The 27,379-nt window shown below is 46.0% G+C and overlaps 1 protein-coding gene across 2 annotated transcripts in view; it reads left to right on the plus strand.

Moving 5' to 3' along the window:
- The window catches only part of LOC126272555 (juvenile hormone esterase-like), a 378,748-nt gene that overhangs the window by 70,083 nt on the left and 281,286 nt on the right, over positions 1–27,379 (plus strand). For both annotated transcript variants that reach the window (XR_007549239.1, XM_049975474.1), the window contains exon 2: positions 22,811–22,948. Coding sequence is in view for 1 of the 2 variants with exons in the window: in XM_049975474.1 (XP_049831431.1) it covers positions 22,811–22,948 (138 nt within the window). In the remaining variant the exon portion in view is untranslated. The remainder of the gene's footprint in view (positions 1–22,810; positions 22,949–27,379) is intronic.

The following is a 27,379-nucleotide window of genomic DNA, read 5'->3' on the forward strand; positions in this document are numbered from 1 at the left end:
CGGTTACGAACTGAAGCACCTAGAGCCGCTCGGCCACAGCGGCCGGCTGCAGGTTGGCAGGCGTAGCATGGCATTGCATTTACGTTTAAGCATGCAATTCTCGCGGTGCTTCCCTATTTTAGTCCAACATGTGTACTTCTGGTGAATACAACATGTAGCCTTACACTCCCTCGGATTTATACCAGCATTTCCGAGAGCAACGCGCACACCCACTTCTGTAGCATTACAAACTGGTTTTCTCTTACCACTAGAACATATTTTGCTTTTGAAAAGTTTATCCTCTTCGACTTCATCGGTCCTAATCCTTTTTTTTGTAATTACCTGTAAAGCATTAATTCCAATGGAAGTTCTTCCTTTTATTGCAACAAGTAATTCTACCGTCTCCAGCCTCGCGACACCATATCTCTCCGCTCTAGCCATGAACACTGTACTGAGGAACTGCATATCCTAAGCATCAAAATAATTTAAATCAATGTTCCAATGATGGAAATTTATGTTTTACTGTTAGGAAATCATTGTCAACAATTCATTGATAAAGAAATACATTGCACATGATGATTTCCATACAATATACTTTATGCATTGAAGGTATGCTGAAGAGTCAAAGAAACTGGTATAGGCATGCGTATTCAAATACAGACATATGTAAACAGGCATAAAACGGAGCAGCGGTCGGAAACGCCTATATAAGACAGCAAGTGTCTGGTGGACTTGTTAGATCGGATACTGCTGCAACAATGGCCGGGTATCAAAATTTAATTCAGTTTGAACGTTGCGTTATAGTCGAGCGATGGTACACAGCATCTAAAAGGTAGTGAAGAAGTGGCGATTTTCCCGTGCCACCATTTCACGAGTGTGCCGTGGATTTCAGAAATCCGGTAAAACGTCAAATCTCCAATATCGCTGCGGCCGGTAAAAGGTCATGCAAGAACGGGAATCGTTCAACGTAACAGAAGTGCAACCCTTCCGCAAATTGCTGTAGATTTCAATGCTGGGCCATCAACAAGCGTCAGCGTGAGAACCGTTCAACAAAACATCATCGATGTGAGCTATCGGAGCTGAAGGCCCACTCGTGTACTCTTGATGACTGCACGACACAAAGCTTTACGCCTCGCCTGTGCCCGACAACACCGACATTGGACTGTTGATGACTGGAAACATGTTGCCTGGTCGGATGAGTCTCGTTTCAAATTGTACCGAGATGGTGGACATAGACGGGTACGGAGACAACCTCATGTATCCATGTTCCTGCATACCGGCAGGGAACTTTTGAAGCTGTTGGAGGCTCTGTAATGGTGTGGGACTGTGCAGTTGGAGTGATATAGGACCCCTGATACGTCTATATACGACTCTGACAGGTGACACGTACTTAAACATCCTGTCTGATCACCTGCATCCATTCCTGTCCATTGTGCATTCCGAAGGACTTGGGCAATTCCAGCAGGACAATGCGATGCCGGTCGGAGTGGCCGTGCGGTTCTAGCTGCTACAGTCTGGAGCCGAGCGACCGCTACGGTCGCAGGTTCGAATCCTGCCTCGACCATGGATGTGTGTGATGTCCTTAGGTTAGTTAGTTTTAGTTGGTTCTAAGTTCTAGGCGACTGATGATCTCAGAAGTTAAGTCGCATAGTGCTCAGAGCCATTTGAACCATTTGACAATGCGATACCTCAACTCCCCAGACATGAACATTATTGACCATATCTGAGATGCCTTGCAACGTGATCTTCAGAAGAGATCTCCGCTCCCTCGTACTCTTACTGTTTTATGGACAGCCCTGCAGGATTCATGGTGTCAGTTCCCTCCAGCACTACTTCAGACATAAGTCGAGTCCATGCCACGTCGTGCTGCGACACTTCTGCGTGCTCGCGGGGGTCCTACACGATATTAAGCAGGTGTACCAATTCCTTTCGTTCTTTAGAGTATATAGAGGCATTGTCGAAAGATATGAAGTAAGCTGGTCAACAACTTTTCAAGATATTTGTTAATATCTTTAAACGATTATTTATCTTTATATAGTTGTATTAATTTTACATATATTCATATGCCATATACATCAAAAAATACATACCCCATGTCCATCCGAAAGATTATTAGAGTATCGTGTAAAAGCCTGAGGTAAATTGGTCAAGACTGTTTAGTAGCAAAAATCTTATAATAGACTTATCAAATGCAGAAATTAATTTATTGCTTTTGTTGAGTTTTTCACCTGGACATTACGATTCTTCTGTCTTTCCTGACGAGAAGGTTATCGATATATTTCAGGTTCCAACGGGAACAACAAATGTGACTCTCGATAAGGAAATTCTTCGACTGTGGAAAGTATTTTTACCGAAAATTGTCGGACAATGTAATTACCGATAGCTCCGAGTCATTTGAAGTTAATCGGGAGAACAATATTCTTAAATTTCATTCATCTGTGCATTAGCAGATTTTATGAATTGCTGTAAGTATGCTCGGTACGCAGCACAGTAAACTGGGCAGCAGCCAGGACCCTTTCTTACTCCACCACAATTCTGTTTAAATAAAACTAGTAATTACTCTGACCTGCCTCAAAGTATTAATTTTTCTTTCGTCAGGTGTTCCTGGTGTATGGAAAATGTTTCATTCCGACCCTCATTTGACACGTCGCTTCATTGTGACCACTGTAATATACAAACAATGAACTTTTCATTGTTACCAAAATATATAATATTCAAAAATAATCATAAGAAATGATGTTTGTGTAAGAAATATTTCATTTTAATAAATTAAAGTCAAGATTGGTAGAAATCGTCTGTAACGTAATAGTACACACTACCCTGATTTATTTTCCTCTGCTTGTCACCCTTCTAAGAATTACATATGCAACAAGCTAGCAGTCGATACGAACTGCTTCTTATTGAAAACCATAATGAAACGTAACATTTTTGTATGGTTAGGTGCTTCATATTTGCTTGAGTCGGTCTGGATATTAACACTACGGCAAATGAGACGTTTACTTTGCGCATAAAACGTTATATTGGTAGGATATTTAACTGTCAAAATGGTTTCCTTCGAACCAGTACTAGGACATTTAGAGAACAGAAGACGCTAGGAAAGCAAATGAGGTGTCAATAAGAACATACTTTCTGAACAAAAGTTAAAAATGAAAAAAATTAAAAGAATGTTCTAATGTTTCGTACAATGATTGTTCTAAAAGCGAGGAAAAAAGCAAATGAGGGTCATCAAATGCTTGTCTAATCTGTACGTTTTTTGTTACTTTTAGACAAACCATTTCACAAATTATTTGACCGATTTTTTTCAAATTTTTGTTACTGTCAAATTCATAATTCAAAGAGGGATGTTCCGCCATATTTTGTAGACAGTACCTTGAACTGAACAAGCTATGAAATCGTCCAGTACGATGACAATGCTTCTTCTAGTGTGGTAACTGAATTTAACAGTAGTTAAATATTTTAACATTGAATTAAAGTCATGACCTATATTATCAGTCAATTACTGTAATTTAAGATTAACTGAAACATAGTGAGATTATAAATTATATGAATCATTGCTTACAGAGGAGCGCTTACAAAGCAACGTCGAGGATGCAGCATGACCACTTATCCTAGAGTTTGTGTACGTTTTCTTACAGATAAATTCTATTTAGCACAAATAAACGCCCTTTCAACGCTACTGATGGACGGTTGGCGCACTCATCTACTCTGCGAAGCTTAATGCCGTAATTGAGATGGCAGTTGAAATTTGCCTCACGTGTGTAGTTCTGACAACGAAACGTTCGCACAAAGTAAACATACAACTTATCTCAAAACGACTTATCTTGAGAAGATGTGGTAGGGAAGGACGCGTAACGACAGTGATTTCTGTTGCTTATCTCTATTTGGGTTTCAGCACTGGGAACGTTGCGTTTTTTAAGTCTATTCCTACTGATATTCAAACTGTGGCTAATCGTTAGTACCTAAAGACTGATGGATAAAAGCGGAAGAAAGGGGCTGCAGCACTACAGAGCTGGTGTAATGTGGCCTGAGAAATGTCGCAGAGGGAAATGAGCACTATACTGTGCTATAAACAAGTAGAAGTGCACCTAAAGTAAACAGAGTGTTGACCCAGCTCACTTGAGTAGTAAGAATTTTGTGTAACATATACAACTGTAAATTTTGTAGAAGCCTTTTAAAAGATCTTGGAAATTTTACTCTTAGTTACTATTACACTAATTTCATAATTTGTTTAGTTGCTGACATTAACAACCAGTCTCAGTTGTAGTGTGGTATACACAGCCGCAATACAAGACACAGTAATAATTTTAATGTGGGCTTTGCCTCCTTATCTAAGGTTCAAAGTATAGTTAGTATTCTGGTGTGAAGATATTCAACAAGCTCTCATTTAACATAAAGCAAATAATTGGATATATCTGCTAATTATAAAAATTAAGAATATACATCGTTAGACACTCTCTACAAATTATGTGAATAAACTCAAGGATTGAAAAGTTTTCTTAATTATTTCACAAGTAGCAGTGTCCATTGTATATCTGCATGATAGGTGGTAATGTACTGAGAGCAGGACTGAGTACATAAGTGTGTGTGCATTTCTCTTAAAAAGCAATGCTTTAAAATAAAAATTAACTTATCAATAGGAGACGAATAGTAGCTATTTAGAGTAACTGAGAAGGCAGCAGCTTGTTTGAAAGTGGCAGTTTTATTACTGATTTACTTCATTAAATTTAGCTAATATAATCATGAATAGCATTAAGCATTTTATTATTCACTAATCTCTTCGCCACTGCTTTACCCATGTAGACATTCCACATATATTCATATATTACACACATCTTCTCCTCTTCCCTCCCTCTGTCCTCGATATCCATCTCTTCCTGCTCCCCTTTGTCTGTCCATTTCCTCTTCCCCATTCTGTCTGTCCATCTCCTGCTCCCCATCTGCTTCTATGTCCATTTCCTATTCCCATCCCTCTGTTAGTTCATCTCTTCCTTCTGTACACCTCCTCTTCCCTCCACTCTCTGTTTTCTACACCTTCTCCCCCCTCTCTCTTTGTCCATCGAACTATGCCCCATCCCTGTCCCCTTCTACCCTTGCTCTTCGTCCATCCTCATCTCTGTCCATCTGAACTTCGATCAGCCATGCTTACCAGCATGAGTAGCACCTGCAAAACGAGTCAATAAAGCACGCTGATACTTCTCCCACAACATGCCTGTTGTGCAGGGCAGCCTTCATGTTAGGGACTTGAAAAATTATTTTGCCACTGATTTACAGGTTGCTGTGCAAAGCGGGTCGATAAAGAAGGCTGATACTGCTGATACTACTCAACACACTTGTACTACAGTCAGGGGCTTGAAAATTATTATGCACCCCTGATGTTTTAGGCTGCCTTGCAGAGCAGCTGAATAGAGCAAGCTGATATTATAACAGCACAACACACCTATCACACAGGGCAGCCTATACACAAGGGAATGGGAAAACACGCCTTTGCCCATATCTTCTCTCCTGTAGGAGCCAGGAGGTTATAAATCCAACATAGCTGATACTCATGAATATTGCTGTTTGTGTGCCAAAGTTGGCTGAAATAGATCCAAGTGTTGGGAGGAGATCTTGGACATACATACACTCCTGGAAATTGAAATAAGAACACCGTGAATTCATTGTCCCAGGAAGGGGAAACTTTATTGACACATTCCTGGGGTCAGATCCATCACATGATCACACTGACAGAACCACAGGCACATAGACACAGGCAACAGAACATGCACAATGTCGGCACTAGTACAGTGTATATCCACCTTTCGCAGCAATGCAGGCTGCTATTCTCCCATGGAGACGATCGTAGAGATGCTGGATGTAGTCCTGTGGAACGGCTTGCCATGCCATTTCCACCTGGCGCCTCAGTTGGACCAGCGTTCGTGCTGGACGTGCAGACCGCGTGAGACGACGCTTCATCCAGTCCCAAACATGCTCAATGGGGGACAGATCCGGAGATCTTGCTGGCCAGGGTAGTTGACTTACACATTCTAGAGCACATTGGGTGGCACGGGATACATGCTGACGAGCATTGTCCTGTTGTATCAGCAAGTTGCCTTGCCGGTCTAGGAATGGTAGAACGATGGGTTCGATGACGGTTTGGATGTACCGTGCACTATTCAGTGTCCCCTCGACGATCACCAGAGGTGCACGGCCAGTGTAGGAGATCGCTCCCCAAAACATGATGCCGGGTGTTGGCCCTGTGTGACTCGGTCGTATGCAGTCCTGATTGTGGCGCTCACCTGCACGGCGCCAAACACGCATACGACCATCATTGGCACCAAGGCAGAAGCGACTCTCATAGCTGAAGACGACACGTCTCCATTCGTCCCTCTATTCACGCCTGTCGCGACACCACTGGAGGCGGGCTGCACGGTGTTGGGGCGTGAGCGGAAGACGGCCTAAAGGTGTGCGGGACCGTAGCCCAGCTTCATGGAGACGGTTGCGAATGGTCCTCGCCGATACCCCAGGAGCAACAGTGTCCCTAATTTGCTGGGAAGTGGCGGTGCGGTCCCCTACGGCACTGCGTAGGATCCTACGATCTTGGCGTGCATCCGTGCGTAGCTGCGGTCCGGTCCCAGGTCGACGGGCACGTGCACCTTCCGCCGACCACTGGCGACCACATCGATGTACTGTGGAGACCTCACGCCCCACGTGTTGAGTAATTCGGCGGTACGTCCACCCGGCCTCCCGCATGCCCACTATACGCCCTCGCTCTAAGTCCGTCACCTGCACATACGGTTCACGACCACGCTGTCGCGGCATGCTACCAGTGTTAAAGACTGCGATGGAGCTCCGTATGCCATGGCAAACTGGCTGACACTGATGGCGGCGGTGCACAAATGCTGCGCAGCTAGCGCCATTCGACGGCCAACACCGCGGTTCCTGGTGTGTCCGCTGTGCCGTGCGTGTGATCATTGCTTGTACAGCCCTCTCGCAGTGTCCGGAGCAAGTATGGTGGGTCTGACACACCGGTGTCAATGTGTTCTTTTTTCCATTTCCAGGAGTGTATTATGACTTTTGAACACTATTAAGGTAAATACGTGGTTTGTTCTCTATCACAATCTATCAGTAGTTAGTGCCTTCAGTAGTTTGAATCTTTTATTTAGCTGGCGGTAGTGGCGCTCGCTGTATTGCAGTAGTTTGAGTACCGAAGATTTTTGTGAGGTAAGTGATTCATGAAAGGTATAGGTTATTGTTAGTCAGAGCCATTGTTTTGTAGGGATTATTGAAAGACAGATTGCGTTGAGCTAAAGGTACTGTGTGTCAGTTTAAGCACAGTCATGTATAGTTTTTCTAAGGGGACGTTTCAGCATTCTATCCACGTGGGCAGGCTGTCATGTAGTCAACTAAGGACTTACACTACGCTTGTCCGTCCTCTTCTAGAATACTGCTGCGCGGTGTGGGATTCTTACCAGATAGGACTGACGGAGTACATTAAAAAAGTTCAAAGAAAGGCAGCACGTTTTGTACTATCGCGAAATGTGGGAGAGAGTGTCACAGAAATGATACAGGATTTGGGCTGGAAATCATTAAAAGAAAGGCGTTTTTCGTTGCGACGGAAACTTCTCACGAAATTCCTATCACCAACTTTCTCCTTTGAACGCTAAAATATTTTGTTGACACCGACCTACATGGGGAAGAACGATCACCACGATAAAATAAGGGAAATCATATCTCGTACAGAAAGATATAAGTGTTCATTCTTTTCGCGCGCTATAGGAGATTAAAATTATAGAGAATTGTGAAGGTGGTTCGGTGAACCCTCTGCCAGGCACTTTAATGTGATTTGCAGAGTATCCATGTAGATGTAGATGTAAATCTATCCTGTACAAGGTGCCAGTCTAGGAATATTTGGGAATTTAGTGTAAAAACATTTTATTTCATAGACACCAGTTGCGTATACCAGTTTTCCAGCTTCACTTTGTATGCCTTTACCGCGCCTGCACGACCCATGCTACCTGCCTTCAGAAACAATACACTTCTCCACAGTTGAAACCGCTGACAAAAGAGCGCTTGAGCCCTCTGCTTAGTTCATTGTCGAATCAGCACATGGTTTAGCCAATAGCAAGTCAGGCTGTCAGATTTGTGATCGTTGGAGCTTTTTTGGAGTGCTGAACGCAGTTGTTTTATCTCTTGTAGTCCAGACTTCAGCCAGAGCAGACGTCTGTCTGAGCTTCCAGAATCAGAGCAGGAGACTTAGTGCCATCTATCTGTGTCACCGCTTGCCAGGGCAAGCCACCAGCCACACAGATGTGAACCGCCAACTCTCCCGCTTCCTGTTCTCTTAGTTAGGTCCAAACCATAGACTGGCAGTCATTCTGTAACTTCCACTTCCTATGGCGAAGCCTCAAGTACCTTTTCATTGGGAACATAGATCCAAGCTTCACCGAATTTCTCACTTTCGTCCCCAACAGCCATTCCTTCCGGCGCCCCATCTCCCGTCCCTGCCACTGGTCGCCTCCACGTTCTGGGGGTGGACTTGTACAAATTTGGTGTCAGAAGTGCGATCGCTTACTGTTCGGCCCGTAGGATGGCTTTGAAAAATATGGTTCACGTCTTTGCAGATGGTGGCCGGTCACGTTGAGCAGTGAGAGAGGCAGACATCATTACAAGGTTTCTCTGGTTGACTGTAAAAACTCAGAGCCCAAAAGAGCCATATTTTTGGATGACACACTCAAAAGGGCGTCCGCCCCCGGTAGCTGAGTGGTCAGCGCGACAGACTGTCAATCCAAAGGACCCGGGTTTGATTCCCGGCTGGGTCGGAGATTTTGTCCGCTCAGGGACTTGGTGTTGTGTTGTCCTAATCATCATCATTTCATCCCCATCGAAGCGCAAGTCGCCGAAGTGGCGTCAAATCGAAAGACTTGCACCAAGCGAACGGTCTACCCGATGGGAGGCCCTAGTCACACGACATTTCATTTCATTTCACTCAAAAGAGCACAGGTGCAAGTGAGACAGGACCTGTGTAGGACTGAAACTATGGGAACAAACATTCCTGGATTCCTGACTAACTTTGGTGTACATGATGTACGAGGGGGAAGTCAAAAAGTACGGGACTTTTGACAAAAGGGATATCTATTCTAGTGACAGAAAAGTGAAACATGAATTATTTTTCTACATAACATCCCTGCATTTCGATGCACATTGTCCAGCGTTTCCCAAGTTTTTGTGTTCTGTCGGGAAAAAAGACTTTTGGTTGCATTTGTAGCCAATTTTGCACTACATCAATGACTTCTGCATCGGTTGCACATCTTCCCCTGAGAACTTCCTTCAATGGTCCAAACATATGGAAGTCGCTTGTACGCAGGTTTCGACTGTGTGCCGGGTGTCCAGCAATTCGAATCCAAACTCCTTTATTATTTCGGCCTCCTATTGGCTGAATGTGGCCGAACGCTAACTTGCTGTAAGATGATACTTTTCGCAGTTTTCCCCGACGCTTGGATCTGACTGCAGGTTTCGGTTTGGTTCGCAACACATCACAATAGTTATCACTTCCAATGGCTCTGAGCACTATGGGACTTAACATCTGAGGTCATCAGTCCACTAGAACTTAGAACTAGTTAAACCTAACTAACCTAAGGACAGCACACAACACCCAGCCATCACGAGACAGAGAAAATCCCTGACCCCGCCGGGAATCGAGCCCGGGAACCCTGGCGTGGGTATCGAGAACTCTACCGCAATACCACGAGATGCGGGCAATAGTTATCACTGTTCGCTGCTTCTCTTCACACCTATCGCTGTGCTGACAATTGCTTCGGTACCTACTGTGCACATACACTCCTGGAAATTGAAATAAGAACACCGTGAATTCATTGTCCCAAGAAGGGGAAACTTTATTCACACATTCCTGGTGTCAGATACATCACATGATCACACTGACAGAACCACAGGCACATAGACACAGGCAACAGAGAATGCACAATGTCGGCACTAGTTCAGTGTATATCCACCTTTCGCAGCAATGCAGGCTGCTATTCTCCCATGGAGACGATCGTAGAGATGCTGGATGTAGTCCTGTGGAACGGCTTGCCATGCCATTTCCACCTGGCGCCTCAGTTGGACCAGCGTTCGTCCTGGACGTGCAGACCGCGTGAGACGACGCTTCATCTAGTCCCAAACATGCTCAATGGGGGACAGATCCGGAGATCTTGCTGGCCAGGGTAGCTGACTTACACCTTCTAGAGCACGTTGGGTGGCACGGGATACATGCGGATGTGCATTGTCCTGTTGGAACAACAAGTTCCCTTGCCGGTCTAGGAATGGTAGAACGATGGGTTCGATGACGGTTTGGATGTACCGTGCACTATTCAGTGTCCCCTCGACGATCACCAGAGGTGTACGGCCAGTGTAGGAGATCGCTCCCCACACCATGATGCCGGGTGTTGGCCCTGTGTGCCTCGGTCGTATGCAGTCCTGATTGTGGCGCTCACCTGCACGGCGCCAAACACGCATACGATCATCATTGGCACCAAGGCAGAAGGACTCTCATCGCTGAAGACGACACGTCTCCATTCGTCCCTCCATTCACGCCTGTCGCGACACCACTGGAGGCGGGCTGCACGATGTTGGGGCGTGAGCGGAAGACGGCCTAACGGTGTGCGGGACCGTAGCCCAGCTTCATGGAGACGGTTGCGAATGGTCCTCGCCGATACCCCAGGAGCAACAGTGTCCCTAATTTTCTGGGAAGTGGCGGTGCGGTCCCCTACGGCATTGCGTAGGATCCTACGGTCTTGGCGTGCATCCGTGCGTCGCTGTGGTCCGGTCCCAGGTCGACGGGCACGTGCACCTTCCGCCGACCACTGGCGACCACATCGATGTACTGTGGAGACCTCACGCCCCACGTGTTGAGCAATTCGGTGGTACGTCCACCCGGCCTCCCGCATGCCCACTATACGACCTCGCTCAAAGTCCGTCAACTGCACATACGGTTCACGTCCACGCTGTCGCGGCATGCTACCAGTGTTAAAGACTGCGATGGAGCTCCGTATGCCACGGCAAACTGGCTGACACTGACGGCGGCGGTGCACAAATGCTGCGCAGCTAGCGCCATTTGACGGCAAACACCGCGGTTCCTGGTGTGTCCGCTGTGCCGTGCGTGTGATCATTGCTTGTACAGCCCTCTCGCAGTGTCCGGAGCAAGTATGGTGGGTCTGACACACCGGTGTCAATGTGTTCTTTTTTCCGTTTCCAGGAGTGTACTTCGCGAAAATTTGCTTGTTGTCTAAGATGGAATACGCTGAACCATGAGTGATATGGCGATTCATTTGTTTTCCATGACCATACCTTCAACGATTTCCAAACTGTCCTCAGTTGTTGATGTCGATGACCCGCCTTTCCTCGTCACATAGAAAAGTTCTTCGCTGTTTGAAGCGCTCCACCCATTCGTAGATTTTCCTTCGCGATAAACAGCTGACACTGTGCTTGCATTCGACGAATGATTTCTGCAGGTTTAACACCCTCCGCAAAAAAAGCGAGTCACTGCCCTTATTTCCTCCATGGTACAGATCGACAATGGAGCTGCCATGTTTTACGGTCTGCTACAATACGACTAACGCGGGAATATTTGTGACGCGTTGTATAGAGCTGTTGCAGACGACAGTACTTCATCCCTTGATACCAGCAGTGTTACCAAGCCCTATGGCGAGAAACTGCAAAAGTCCCCGTGCATTTTGGCTTCCCTTCGTAGTAACACTGCCTGCGACCACACTGACCAACATGCAGGAAATAATTGAGGATGAGGAACCCATTTCTGAAGAGAGAATTGAGGGTAGACAGATGCCATTGACTATCCGAGAAGTACACACTGTCACCTGACCCCTTAAACAGCAGTTACAAAGTAAGCTATTACGTATAACTGACTTTGAGTGGAGTCTGCTGTATTCAGTTTTGGAGGGGTATTCTTGGTTTTTGAGGAAAGGCAATACGTGCCCACTGCTGGCATCTTTTATCACGAAAATCCTCCCAGGAATGCCAGGCCAACAGCAGAGAAGCCATACTGAATTCCGCGTCAATTGCAGAGTCTTGTGGAAGGAACAGTCAAGCAGCAACATGATGCAGGAATTATCCAGTCATCAGCCGGTCTCCAGTCGCGATAGCACCAAAAAATTAATCAGTCGTCAGAGGACATATCGCCTATGTGTAAATATGAGGACAGTAAACAAGAATATTGCGGCTGACACTTACCCGTTGCCATGTATTGGACAGATTGGGGAACTGCAAATTTTTCTTTCCATCAGGATACCACTAGATTCTGATAGCCCTTTATGACTGGCTAAAGGGAGCTTTTGTGGTACCTTCAGGCTCATAGAGTGTTTACGAATGTCTTTTTCTAAGCCAGTGATTCTCAAAGCGTGCTCTGCAGAGCCCTCGGCCTCAGCGAGGGCTCCGCCAAAATAATATCGACCTAAAGAACAAAGCACATCAAATCTTGTTACATACTAGGAAAAAAAAACTTGTAAATCTCATATCAATGTTGGTTTTATAAAAGCTATTTTCTCTCCTAATGCGTAATAATGAGGTGACAAGCATCGCAATAAATGTGCGATAGTGATACTGTCAAAGACGACGAATAAAACAATTCAGCCTGTGTGAGTAGGTCTGCGGAGATTCGGTACTCGTCAATAAACATGCAGGTAGCAGCCATGCTGACGCCGTCTCCTTCTCTCTCTCTCTCTCTCTCTCTCCCTCTCCCTCTCCCTCCCTCTCTCTCTCTCTCTCTCTCTCTCTCTCTCTCTCTCTCTCTCTCTCTCTCTCCCTTTCTCTCCCCTCCACACTGTCTCATCTACACACGCAGCAAACATTCCACTACGCTCATTCCATTTCTCCCCCATCCGCAACCATCTCGAAGAGCCTCGAAGCTTTTCGACGCTTCACTATCTGTGCTTCACCATCCGGGACTACAAAACGGCGCCAAGCATCACAGAGTGCAGTTCCTACTCGGGTTTGCCTCAGTCACGCCAAATTAATTTTAACTAAACGGCGTGCTTAGGAATTTGATGGAGATGGAACTGCTTTGTGTTAAACCCTTTCACTAGAGTAATGAAGTACTGTATTGTGTTCATCATAAGAATAAACCTGATGTAAACATTATACCATGTATTCTTCCGCGTTTGCTTCAGTCTCGTTGGATTTCTTTTCATGTGGAGCTGAAACCAAGCTGTGTCCAACACAGCCAAGTACAATCTTAAGGATACGTTTTATGCTGTGTCACACGCACATAAAATGAGCGTTAATGCGGGACAACAGCTTTACCGGCGCATTTAACTTGGACAGCAGTGGCCAGCCAGCTGATCCAACTAACCTGCAATGATGTGAGCAGTCGCAGTTAAGACGTAAAATGTGACGAAGAGAGAAACAATATGGCTTCCAATGTCATTTAATTTTTAAAGAGAATGAAAAAATATTCGGCAAAACTCCAGCACTACCGCACTCGCCTTCTGACCAGACGGAAAGCATAAAACGCTCTCGTTCTCGCCTATCATTGTATTCTAATTACAAACAAGAGTGATGAAAATTCCTAACTTAAACACAGAGTAATTTTTCCTAGCGAGCTATGTGTGGTACAAAAGCACAGTGCAGAGATTACACGGTATTATTGAATACTAAAGCCACTGAAGGTATTAATTACAGCCGATCGTCTGGTAATCTCCTCCGTTATCTGAATCCGAGAAATACATGTCAGTTCTGGAACTGTCATCTGTTACGTTGATAACGTGTCGAGTAACAACAGAATACACGAAGCCAGTCACGGGCCGCATTTCCCACTCTTTTTTTCTGACGTTCCGTTCTACACTCATGCTGATACATGGTGAAACAACGCTCTAGTGGGCGGTTTGCGGGTTTAAATCACCTCGGGGAATGACCATGCGGTGCATTTGACCTTCGGTCGTCGCACATGGCGTTGGCAGCGGTCCACATACGCAGAGGTTTAGATGCATGTCAGAGTACGGTGCAGCGAGTAAGTGTGCGGACGTTTTCAGACGTGCTAATAGTGACTGTGAGTTGAAAATGGCTCAAAGAACACATATTGCTGACATTATGACGGGGCTGGTGAAACACAGCAGGTTGTAGCGCGGGCCCTCCGTGTGCCACAAAGTGTGATCTCAAGATTAAGGCAACGATTCCAGCAGACAGGAAACGTGCCCAGGCGCTACAGTACGGGACGTCCACAGTTTACAACACGCAGACGGCCACGGAGTAAAGCAGGTAACCTTGCTCGGGACCTTACCGCAGCCACAGGAACAGTTGGCTCCAGACACACAGTCTACAGACGACTGACCTTGAACAGACATGGTTTATTCGCCCAGAGACCTGCAAGGTGCATTCCACTGACCCCTGGTCACAAAATTGGACAGAGCACGTAACTGCAGTATGCAAAAAAGCATCAGAATCCCTTCATGTCCTACAAAAATATAAAAAACTCTTCCCTTTCGATCTGAAAAAGAAATTAGTACAAACGCTTATACTCCCAATCATTGACTACAGCGATATTATCATACAAGGCCTCTCTCAGGAAAATTCCCGACGTCTAGAACTGGTCATGAATGCCTGCGTCCGATATATCTGTGACGTTCGACTTTTTGATCACATTTCACCAGATTATGCAAAATTGTCCTGGCTGCGTGCAGACAAACGCAGAGATTTCCATACACTCTGTCTCATCTACTGCCTTATAAATGTAAACTGTCCCTCATATGTCTCCTCGTCCCTAACGCTCATGTCGGAACAACATGACAGAAACAGACGTTCCTATTATAATAAAATCCTCTCCGTTCCACTTCATCGCTCAGTCACCTTCTCCAAGTCCTTTAAAGTAGCGGGAACCCGAATCTGGAATAACCTCCCTCGTTATGTTAGAGAACTTAAAAACATGTCCAGCTTCAAAAAACAGTTAATGACGTATCTACTTAAGCAACAGTAATGCCTTTCTCTGTACATGAATGCACATCACCTCATTACTTCCATCTGTCTCCCTCCTTAAATCTCCATTCTCCAAAACACGCTAAACTAGTAAACATCTACTTTACACACCAAGATATTATGTACACCTGCACAAACCTCCATTACTATTGCCAATCCTTCTCATGTTTGTCATTATTATCTGATTTTTTTACTGTTATTATTATTGCTTTTATCATAATCTGTATGTATAGCACCTGCTGTAAAAATACTGCCAGCAATTAGTTTATTAGGTCTTAGTCATGTTTATCATTACTTTTTTTGCTGTTATTATTATTGCTTTTATCATAATCTGTATGTATAGCACCTGTTGTAAAAATAATGCCGCATTTACTTTATTAGGTCTTAGTCACTACTCTTTATTCATATTGTAACTAGAGTAAGCTAATATTCTCATTTAAACTATGGTCATGATGTAACTCTGATGTGTGAAATGCTGCATGTGTGGAACACTGGTCCGATGTAAGAGAGGGCCTGATGGCCCTAATCTGATCAGGTTAAATAAATAAATAAATAAATAAAATAAAAAGAGAGCCCTTAAGGCCTGGTGTCAAGAACACAGTACATGGTCATTGGAACAGTGGTCGCAGGTTATGTTCACGGACAAGTCTAGGTATAGCCTGAACAGTGATTCTCGCCGGGTTTTCATCTGGCGTGAACCAGGAACCAGAGACACTTCAGGAGCTCCGACAGGCACTGGTGCAAGAATGGGAGACTATACCCCAGCAGCTGCTAGAGCACCTGATCCAGAGTATGCCAACCCGTAGTGCGGCCTGTGTACGTGTGCATGGTGGTCATATCCCATATTGATGTCGGCGTACATGCGCAGGAAACAGTGGGGTTTTGTAGCACATGTGTTTTGGGACGGTTTTCACAATTCTTCACCAATACCGTGGTCTTACAGGTCTGTGTCGTGTGTGTTCCCTATGTGCCTATGCTGTTGGCGCCAGTTATGTGTAGTGCCACGTTGTGTGGCACCACATTCTGCAGTTATCCTTAATTCATGATCATGAGTTTATATCTCGCCTGCGTGCGGCAGTGACACGTGAGAAAGCTGCGTGCATTAGTTGCAGTACGTCTGGCAGCTTAACAGTCTTGTTACTTCTCACGACAAATCCGTTAACTTGGCCCCATATCAGTTCTGTTTGATTCATATTGTAATGGTACAGTGGCAAATGTAAAAATGCAGCATTTTATGCTGTGCTCGATGCCGTGAAAATGATTGTTTTTCAACTTTCTACGACAAGCAACCATTATCAACAATCTTTTATAAAATATCGACAATTAAGAATTTATAGGAATTTCGCGTGCAGTGTGTAATTAGAAACAAGAAAGTTTGCATTAGTCATAAAAAATAATGATGAATTTTACAGTTACGAGATGTAAGTACTTCACTGAACGAAAAAAAGTTGAACAATGCGAAATTTGAACCTCCGATCGTAAAACTACATCAGATTTTTCTGCCTACTACGCAACCGATTCCGCTGTACATCCCCTGTGTATGTGTATATCAACTATATCAAATACAGTCCCCTGGAAGGCTTCAAAGCCGACTTTTTTCTGTAAATTTATGAAAAACATTAAGAACAACGTATTTCTCGGCACTTTTTAACCGTGTTCCACACGCGTGTTTCACTACGGAGCAGGAAGCAGCCTAAGCGAGTTTCATAGTACGTATTAACAGTCCGACAATCAGAGCACAACAATACGGAGACTGTGACTGTACACGATTTTTTAAATAAAAATTACGTAGCTCCAGTGTGATTAAGAAAAACGTCGATAGCTATTAATATATTAGAACATCTTAAAGTATAATTTAACGTAACTTAGTAATAAGATATCTAATACATAATAGGACCTACTTCTAAGAGCGTAACAACACAGATGTACGTATGCTACGCTTTCTGACCGCTCATCGCGTTTGTGTTTGTTTACATCAGGTTTATTCTTATGATGAACAGAGTATAGTCGACGTTTTCTTTTTACAAAGTAAATTAGATCTAAATGTAAGTTGCAGTTGCGTATCTTTCGCTATGCATTCTACATCTACATCTACATCCATACTCCTCAAGCCACCTGACGGTGTGTGGCGCAGGGTACCCTGAGTACCTCTATCGGTTCTCCCTTCTATTCCAGTCTCGTATTGTACGTGGAAAGAAGGATTGTCGGTATGCTTCTGTGTGGGCTCCTAAGTATTTCACAATTTCACGTTTGAACATGCACTCTTACGTCTGGCAGCCGGAGACAAGTTTTTCGTAGCAGAATTACTCATGCTGCTCAGGCGGTATGGTAGACATTGTCCTTTCTGTAGATTTCAGTGGACTGTGATCTCTGGCCTGACCTAGCTTATTTTTACTAACCCTTTTTTTGTTTCATACCCTCTGCTAAGCTACACTCCTGGAAATGGAAAAAAACAACACATTGACACCGGTGTGTCAGACCCACCATACTTGCTCCGGACAATGCGAGAGGGCTGTACAAGCAATGATCACACGCACAGCACAGCGGACACACCAGGAACCGCGGTGTTGGCCGTCAAATGGCGCTAGCTGCGCAGCATTTGTGCACCGCCGCCGTCAGTGTCAGCCAGTTTGCCGTGGCATACGGAGCTCCATCGCAGTCTTTAACACTGGTAGCACGCCGCGACAGCGTGGACGTGAACCGTATGTGCAGTTGACGGACTTTGAGCGAGGGCGTATAGTGGGCATGCGGGAGGCCGGATGGACGTACCGCCGAATTGCTCAACACGTGGGGCGTGAGGTCTCCACAGTACATCGATGTTGTCGCCAGTGGTCGGCGGAAGGTGCACGTGCCCGTCGACCTGGGACCGGACCGCAGCGACGCACGGATGCACGCCAAGACTGTAGGATCCTACGCACTGCCGTAGGGGACCGCACCGCCACTTCCCAGCAAATTAGGGACACTGTTGCTCCTGGGGTATCGGCGAGGACTATTTGCAATCGTCTCCATGAAGCTGGGCTACGGTCCCACACACCGTTAGGCAGTCTTCCACTCACGCCCCAACATCGTGCAGCCCGCCTCCAGTGGTGTCGCGACAGGCGTGAATGGAGGGACGAATGGAGACGTGTCGTCTTCAGCGATGAGAGTCGCTTCTGCCTTGGTGCCAATGATGGTCGTATGCGTGTTTGGTGCCGTGCAGGTGAGCGCCACAATCAGGACTGCATACGACCGAGGCACACAGGGCCAACACCCGGCATCATGGTGTGGGGAGCGATCTCCTACACTGGCTGTACACCGCTGGTGATCGTCGAGGGGACACTGAATAGTGCACGGTACATCCAAACCGTCATCGAACCCATCGTTCTACCATTCCTAGACCGGCAAGGGAACTTGCTGTTCCAACAGGACAATGCACGTCCGCATGTATCCCATGCCACCCAACGTGCTCTAGAAGGTGTAAGTCAACTACCCTGGCCAGCAAGATCTCCGGATCTGTCCCCCATTGAGCATGTTTGGGACTGGATGAAGCGTCGTCTCACGCGGTCTGCACGTCTAGCACGAACGCTGGTCCAACTGAGGCGCCATGTGGAAATGGCATGGCAAGCCGTTCCACAGGATTACATCCAGCATCTCTACGATCGTCTCCATGGAGAATAGCAGCCTGCATTGCTGCGAAAGGTGGATATACACTGTACTAGTGCCGACATTGTGCATGCTCTGTAGCCTATGTCGATGTGCCTGTGGTTCTGTCAGTGTGATCATGTGATGTATCTGACCCCAGGAATGTGTCAATAAAGTTTCCCCTTCCTGGGACAGTGAATTCACGGTGTTCTTATTTCAATTTCCAGGACTGTATGAATGCTGTCGTATACTTCTTTCTTCGTTGACGAAGGCTAGTTTCCACTAAACCCTCGAAATGGTCCCATTTTTCTATATATTATCTTTCCAGTCACAACTTTGAAGTAATGCACCTCTCTTATTGGAATCTCCTTTTCTCGAGGTCTTGACGTAGAGTATGATCGTTTCCGTCTTGTGCCCTGTTAGCGTCATTAATATGTACTTCTTCAACTTAATATTATTCGCGTAGCCTGTAATGTTTCCATTTCCTCTTTGTGTTTGCATCCCAATATCTAGAATATGATTAGTTTTTTATGAATTTAGTCCTTTGCTAGAAGTTCCATATTTACTTTTAGAGAGAACCACGATATTTGGCTGACCGGATTTTTGTTAATGGGAACCTTCAATAAAGAAAATATTTTGTGTAACCAGTTAAAAGTTAAACTTATCATTTTGTATTGTGTTAACCTTGGAATCTATCTTGTGCCCTCTTTTTAATTTTAAAACCAGAATCACCCTTTCATAAGGTAGGATCTACTTATTTTTCGAAAGCTGTCAGTTTATTGCGGCTGTACGTGACCTCTACACTGTACGCTACTCACCTTTACCTGATGATACATAGACCTACCACTTCCTATTATACGTTATCTTCATTTATGATATAAAAGTGTTTTTGACATTCTATTATGTTAGCGTTTAAGTTCACGGCATTCTGAGAAAATCATCCACCTGGTTGGATCCATTAATGAGAAATTTTTCTGTTATTCTCAACGAGAAAGACCATGTCATATGTGTGGCCCGGTTGTTTCGACTATGTTGTAGAGGTTTCTCTGGGAAACCTTTACCCATATTCCATACAGTCATAATACCTCCCCAGCAATTTACATAGTTTCGTTGCTCTAAAGAAAGACATCCGTCGCTGGCGATTTGCTTTGAACGAAGAGGAGCAAAGCTGGGTACAATAGCGGCTCTGTAGACAACAGCAAACATTTTTCCCTGAAGGCATTGACTGTTTTGTTTCACAGTGGGATAAGTTTATTGCCAGTTATGGTGGCTACTTTTTAAATAATAAAAAAATTTATGATTTTTTCCATTTGCCTTGTTTTCATTTGACTGCCTCTTACAATTTAAAATTTTTTTCTCTAGAGCTGCTAGCTGATTGTTCAGACATTTCCCAGCTTCGCTCCATATGGCTTTATCATGCCTATGTGACCCAAGCTCCGTGCCTTTGAGAACTGGTGTAGTTCTAACAAGTTAAAACAGCTGATAAGGGACGCCTTCAGCCCTCTGCTGAATTTGCTGATGAATGCGTACCATCAGTTTAGCCATTAGCAAATGTGGGTGATAGGTCGCGTGTGGCGTCATTGGATGAGACTTCTCCAGCCCTTTGCTGTATTTGTTGTTCAATCCGCTCTGTCAGTTTAGCCAGTAGCACATGTACGAGGCAGGTTACACGTGGGGGTCATTGGATGAGACACCTTCAGCCCTCAGCTGAATTTGTCAGCAAATCCATACCATCAGTTTAGCCATTAGCAAGTGTGGTAAGTAGGTCATGTGTGGGGTCATTGGATGCTTCTGGAGAGCAGAACACAATTGTTTTGCTCTCTTGTAATCCAGACACAGAGCAGATGTCTCTCTTAGTTCTCAAACTTAAGAGTGCAGGCCCTAGTTCCATTTGGTACTATCACTGTTCATCAGGACAGGCGACTAGACACACAGGTGTGAACCCCCACCTGTCCCACTTCCTTTTCTTGTAGTTGGGCCCAATTGTAGACTGGCAGATATCCTGTAACATCCACTCATTAGTGTGAGTCCTCATGTACCTCATCATCGAGAATACATATCCAAGGTTCAATGAATTTCTCAAACAGCCAACCCTTTGAGCTCCTGCTCACCCTTCCGTGACGCAGGTCGCCACCACATTCTGAACCTCTACAAACCTGTCCTAAACGTAGCTGTAATTTCTAGAACCCCTTGGCATTTTCAAGACAGTTTTCATGCTGCTTTATTCTCGAAATGTTTCCTGCGAAACTTAGAAGGTGATAGATGTCTATGTACTTCCGCAAAAAAATTCTTGATCTTATTTCTTCCCTCCCATCTCCCACTGTGCCACCTGGATCCAAGCCTGCATCTACATTAGTTACTAAACTACACTCCTGGAAATGGAAAAAAGAACACATTGACACCGGTGTGTCAGACCCACCATACTTGCTCCGGACACTGCGAGAGGGCTGTACAAGCAATGATCACACGCACGGCACAGCGGACACACCAGGAACCGCGGTGTTGGCCGTCAAATGGCGCTAGCTGCGCAGCATTTGTGCACCGCCGCCGTCAGTGTCAGCCAGTTTGCTGTGGCACACGGAGCTCCATCGCAGTCTTTAACACTGGTAGCATGCCGCGACAGCATGGACGTGAACCGTATGTGCAGTTGACGGACTTTGAGCGAGGGCGTATAGTGGGCATGCGGGAGGCTGGGTGGACGTACCGCCGAATTGCTCAACACGTAGAGCATGAGGTCTCAACAGTACATCGATGTTGTCGCCAGTGGTCGGCGGAAGGTGCACGTGCCCGTCGGCCTGGGACCGGACCGCAGCGACGCACGGATGCACGCCAAGACCGTAGGATCCTACACAGTGCCGTAGGGGACCGCACCGCCACTTCCCAGCAAATTAGGGACACTGTTGCTCCTGGGGTATCGGCGAGGAACATTCGCAACCGTCTCCATGAAGCTGGGCTACGGTCCCGCACACCGTTAGGCAGTCTTCCGCTCACGCCCCAACATCGTGCAGCCCGCCTCCAGTGGTGTCGCGACAGGCGTGAATGGAGGGATGAATGGAGACGTGTCGTCTTCAGCGATGAGAGTCGCTTCTGCCTTGGTGCCAATGATGGTCGTATGCGTGTTTGGCGCCGTGCAGGTGAGCGCCACAACCAGGACTGCATACGACCAAGGCACACAGGGCAACACCTGGCAACATGGTGTGGGGAGCGATCTCCTACACTGGCCGTACACCTCTGGTGATCGTCGAGGGGACACTGAATAGTGCACGGTACATCCAAACGGTCATCAAACCCATCGTTCTACCATTCCTAGACCGGCAAGGGAACTTGCTGTTCCAACAGGACAATGCACGTCCGCATGTATCCCGTGCCACCCAACGTGCTCTAGAAGGTGTAAGTCAACTACCCTGGCCAGCAAGATCTCCGGATCTGTCCCCCATTGAGCATGTTTGGGACTGGATGAAGCGTCGTCTCACGTGGTCTGCACGTCCAGCACGAACGCTGGTCCAACTGAGGCGCCAGGTGGAAATGGCATGGCAAGCCGTTCCACAGGACTACATCCAGCATCTCTACGATCGTCTCCATGGGAGAATAGCAGCCTGCATTGCTGCGAAAGGTGGATATACACTGTACTAGTGCCGACATTGTGCATGCTCTGTTGCCTGTGTCTACGTGCCTGTGGTTCAGTCAGTGTGATCATGTGATGTATCTGACCCCAGGAATGTGTCAATAAAGTTTCCCCTTCCTGGGACAATGAAATCACGGTGTTCTTATTTCAATTTCCAGGAGTGTATATGCAACCACTGGTTCGATAAAACTTCTCAGTAGCCCTATATTGCCAACAGTACCTTTGGACTCACGGTCATGGTAGCACTATTGTCCACAAACATACTGCTTACCGAGGTTTTATTGCAACAAACAGTGAAAACTGGAGGTTTTTTTGTTATTTCCGTATTGTGCCAGTGCCTTGAAACGGGCTATTCTTGTGGGAAGTAAGTACTAATACAAAAATCGCTTCATAACGGCTTCTGCCACGTTCTTCTCACGATCTGCAACGAGTCCTTGTGTAGCATTAGTTTATGTTTCGCAGCAAGTTTACAAAATCAAATTCTTTGCAAAGTGATGTCCCACGCTACGATGTGACCAACCTCTCCCTGTTCTACTCCTCGTATGAAGATGGCTTGATGCTCGCGAGCGAGGTGGAGACTGGGCTAGGCCACGTGGCGCTCCAGCAGGCGTCCATTTTTGTCGACAGCCCCCGGAAGCGGTGGAGCCGTGGGAGGGCGTGCGCGACGCCATCTGCGAGGGAGCGGAGTGCGCGCAGCTCGACTTTTGGGAGCGCTACTACAAGGGAGACGAGGACTGCCTCTACCTCAACGTCTACACGCCGCTGGTGAGTCGCGCAGCGCTGCTCTGTTTTAAGCAAACACCTCTCTGCGCATACGTACATTTTAGGCTAGGCTTAGCCGTTACTGTCAACATAATCCACTGAAATACGTTAATAGCTGAAAGAAGCTATTCACTACAAATACTCGTACTAGCATACAGCCACTAATATTAGGAACATAATCCTCACCAGTGCATTTCGGGAGTCAGCCTCCAGTCATCTGGCTGTCTAAGCTCACCTGAACATGTACTTCAAAAGCACACAAGGTTAAATACAGAAACGAATAAAATTATTTGGACATGAAGCCCGTGTCTTATTTTAACCCTAGAACGTCTGAGCTGGGTATGTGAGGCCCACTAGATTTCTTTTACTGAATTTGTATTCTTATAGTGCTGATACAACTCGACCACTCTGCTAGCTTCCTGTAACATCCGAGAGAAAGTGCTGGTGTCGTGAATGAGGTTTTGCTTTGTTCAGTCATCCAAAAAGCACGCTGGTTTGTCAGACCAGCCCGACCATTTACTTTAATTATTTCTGCCAGTGTGATCCCATTAATATTTTGGTGTAGGTCTATCATTGAGTTACTTTGCAAACTGTTTGTGATGTCCTAAAATCGCACTATCATTGTCAGTAGTTTACAGTTTGAAATAACAAGAGAAAATCTTTCACATGGTGAAATTTACAGAATTTTACACTTCGAGAGCGAAGGAGACGATTTTGAGGGGGATAAATAAATCTAAATGTCGTGTGACTAGGGCCTCCCGTCGGGTAGACCGTTCGCCGGGTGCATATCTTTCGATTTGACGCAACTTCGGCGACTTGCGCGTCGATGGGGATGAAATGACGATACTTGGGGCAACACAACACCCAGTCCCTGAGCGGAGAAAATCTCCGAACCAGCTGGGAATCGAACCGGGGCCCTTAGGATTGGCATTCTGTCGCGCTGACCACTGCAAGTTGGTTGTTGATTCCTTTACTCAGTTTTTTTTATTACAGAGAGCAAACAGCCCTCTGACCGAACACGCTGAGCTGCCGTGCCGGCACCACTCAGCTACCAGGGGCGGACATAAACAGTGATGACGACAGAGATAGCGAAATAAGTCGCGGTGAAGAGGAAGATCATCCTTCTGCCAGCACCGATGCACCTCCTGTTGTTAATTCAGGTACATCTCCCATAACTGACCCAGGTACGCGACCTATGTGAGGTTATAAAGGAAGGAACGGAGCAACTAAATGGAGAAAAACTTGTTTCCCACAAAGTGTTCAAACAAGATGCCCAACATAGTTTCCATGCATTCGCCTGGAAGCATTCGAGCTGCGTTGGATGCCCATTCACCGTTAGGATTATCGAAGTTACTTTTTAGCATTCCACTGATGATTTAGTTCTTGATTCAAGCAATATCTATATTGATTTAGTTCGAAACAAATATACAAGTGACTCAAATATGGCTGGCCTACAACTTTTGAGGAACTGAAGGCATATTTACTTAGCTGGAACATTGCATGGTGGAAACATGAATACCGAAGACGTTTCGAATGCAGAGCACACCGCAATAGAAGTCATTCGAACAAGCATGTCATTGAAAAGGTTCAGATTTTTGAACCGTTGTATCAGGCTTGTCAACATCCATATGAGAAAAGAAAGAAACGCACAAGATAATAATCTTGCTCTGATGAGGTTCATACGTGATATATTTGTCTCCAACTACATTGAATATTGTACCCCATCACAAAACGAAATGATCATTCCATACAGAGGCAGGTGCAGGTTCTGTATGTATATCCGAAATAAACCCGGAGAGTATGGGATTGTTGTTTTGCCTCTTGTAGACCTAGTAAAAGGATATGGAAGAAATCTGACAGTAGATAATTGGTTTATTTCTTACCCAATCGCCAGAAAAATAGTACAAGGAAAGAATATTGCTGTTGTTGATAGGTAAAAAAAAGAAAAACCTGGAATTCCAGTTGAGAGCCGGCCGTTATGGCCGAGCGGTTCTAGGCGCTTCAGTCTGGAAACGCGCGACCGCCTCAGGCATAGATACACTCCTGGAAATTGAAATAAGAACACCGTGAATTCATTGTCCCAGGAAGGGGAAACTTTATTGACACATTCCTGGGGTCAGATACATCACATGATCACACTTACAGAACCACAGGCACATAGACACAGGCAACAGAGCATGCACAATGTCGGTACTAGTACAGTGTATATCCACCTTTCGCAGCAATGCAGGCTGCTATTCTCCCATGGAGACGATCGTAGAGATGCTGGATGTAGTCCTGTGGAACGGCTTGCCATGCCATTTCCACCTGGCGCCTCAGTTGGACCAGCGTTCGTGCTGGACGTGCAGACCGCGTGAGACGACGCTTCATCCAGTCCCAAACATGCTCAATGGGGACAGATCCGGAGATCTTGCTGGCCAGGGTAGTTGACTTACACCTTCTAGAGCACGTTGGGTGGCACGGGATACATGCGGACGTGCATTGTCCTGTTGGAACAGCAAGTTCCCTTGCCGGTCTAGGAATGGTAGAACGATGGGTTTGATGACGGTTTGGATGTACCGCGCACTATTCAGTGTCCCCTCGACGATCACCAGAGGTGTATGGCCAGTGTAGGAGATCGCTCCCCACACCATGATGCCGGGTGTTGGCCCTGTGTGCCTCGGTCGTATGCAGTCCTGATTGTGGCGCTCACCTGCACGGCGCCAAACACGCATACGATCATCACTGGCACCAAGGCAGAAGCGACTCTCATCGCTGAAGACGACACGTCTCCATTCGTCCCTCCATTCACGTCTGTCGCGACACCACTGGAGGCGGGCTGCACGATGTTGGGGCGTGAGCGAAAGACGGCCTAACGGTGTGCGGGACCGTAGCCCAGCTTCAGGGAGACGGTTGCGAATGGTCCTCGCCGATACCCCAGGAGCAACAGTGTCCCTAATTTGCTGGGAAGTGGCGGTGCGGTCCCCTACGGCACTGCGTAGGATATTACGGTCTTGGCGTGCATCCGCGCGTCGCTGCGGTCCGGTTCCAGGTCGACGGGCACGTGCACCTTCCGCCGACCACTGGCGACAACATCGATGTACTGTGGAGACCTCACGCCCCACGTGTTGAGCAATTCGGCGGTACGTCCACCCGGCCTCCCGCATGCCCACTATTCGCCCTCGCTCAAAGTCCGTCAACTGCACATACGGTTCACGTCCACGCTGTCGCGGCATGCTACCAGTGTTAAAGACTGCGATGGAGCTCCGTATGCCACGGCAAACTGGCTGACACTGACGGCGGCGGTGCACAAATGCTGCGCAGCTAGCGCCATTCGATGGCAAACACCGCGGTTTCTGGTGTGTCGGCTGTGCCGTGTGTGTGATCATTGCTTGTAGAGCACTCTCGCAGTGTCCGGAGCAAGTATGGTGGGTCTGACACACCGGTGTCAATGTGTTCTTTTTTCCATTTCCAGGAGTGTATGTGTGATGTCCTTAGGTTAGTTACGTTTAAGTAATTCTAAGTTCTAGGGGACTGATGGCCTCAGATATTAAGTCCCATAGCACTCAGAGACGTTTGAACCAGTTGAGTTTTTACCAAAAACCCTAAACAAGAGTACTCAAGTATGTTTGAATTTCAGGAAGACGTCACATTTCTCTCATATGTACCAACACGGAACAAATCAGTACCGCTTATTCCGTCAATGCATCATGATTATGAAAATGAGAGTGACAGCGGCGAAAAAAAAAAAAACAAAAAAACCAGACATAATAACGCTCTGCAACAAAACATAGGGCGGCATAGATGTCGTTGATGCTATGTGTTGTGAACATACTGTTGCCGAAGGGGTGGCGTCTATGTCTCTCTTTTCAGATGTTGAACATTCCAGCATTAAATGTCTACTTTGTGTTCAAATCAAACAAAAACGTGTTTGAGACTCTGACAGACTGTACTAAAGGGTCAGCTGTTCCATTAACATTCCAAAAATGTTACTACCAATGGTATGAATAGCTGCTGGGTAACATGGATAAGTGGACCAGAGAAACTAGTATTGCCGTTTTTTAAAGTAAAACAAGGAGAGAAGAATGTGAGTAAAATGAACAACTGATAGTGTGTGACTTTAAACTCGCGAAATTGAAGTAAATGATTGGAATCGTTGCTTTTGCACAGGCCTGCTGCAGCATCCAAACTGCTGTCGAGATTGTACTACTGTAGTAACTGAAGATCCATGTAATTTGCTAGCTGAAGATGGGTGTAAACCCGAAATGCATATTGGCGTAAATAAAAACGCATTAAAAGTGGCTGGTTGCCGTATTTTTTCAGTGAAATATCATTATACACGGCCACAGAGCTCAACAGTCCAAATAAAATGGACAAATTGTTATTGACACTACCTATCCAGGTACTAAGAGCTTTACATGACTTCAGAAAGTACAAAATTAAGTTAGAAAGAGC

Source organism: Schistocerca gregaria, chromosome 5 (genome assembly GCF_023897955.1).
Source record: "Schistocerca gregaria isolate iqSchGreg1 chromosome 5, iqSchGreg1.2, whole genome shotgun sequence".
Lineage (NCBI taxonomy): Eukaryota > Metazoa > Arthropoda > Insecta > Orthoptera > Acrididae > Schistocerca > Schistocerca gregaria.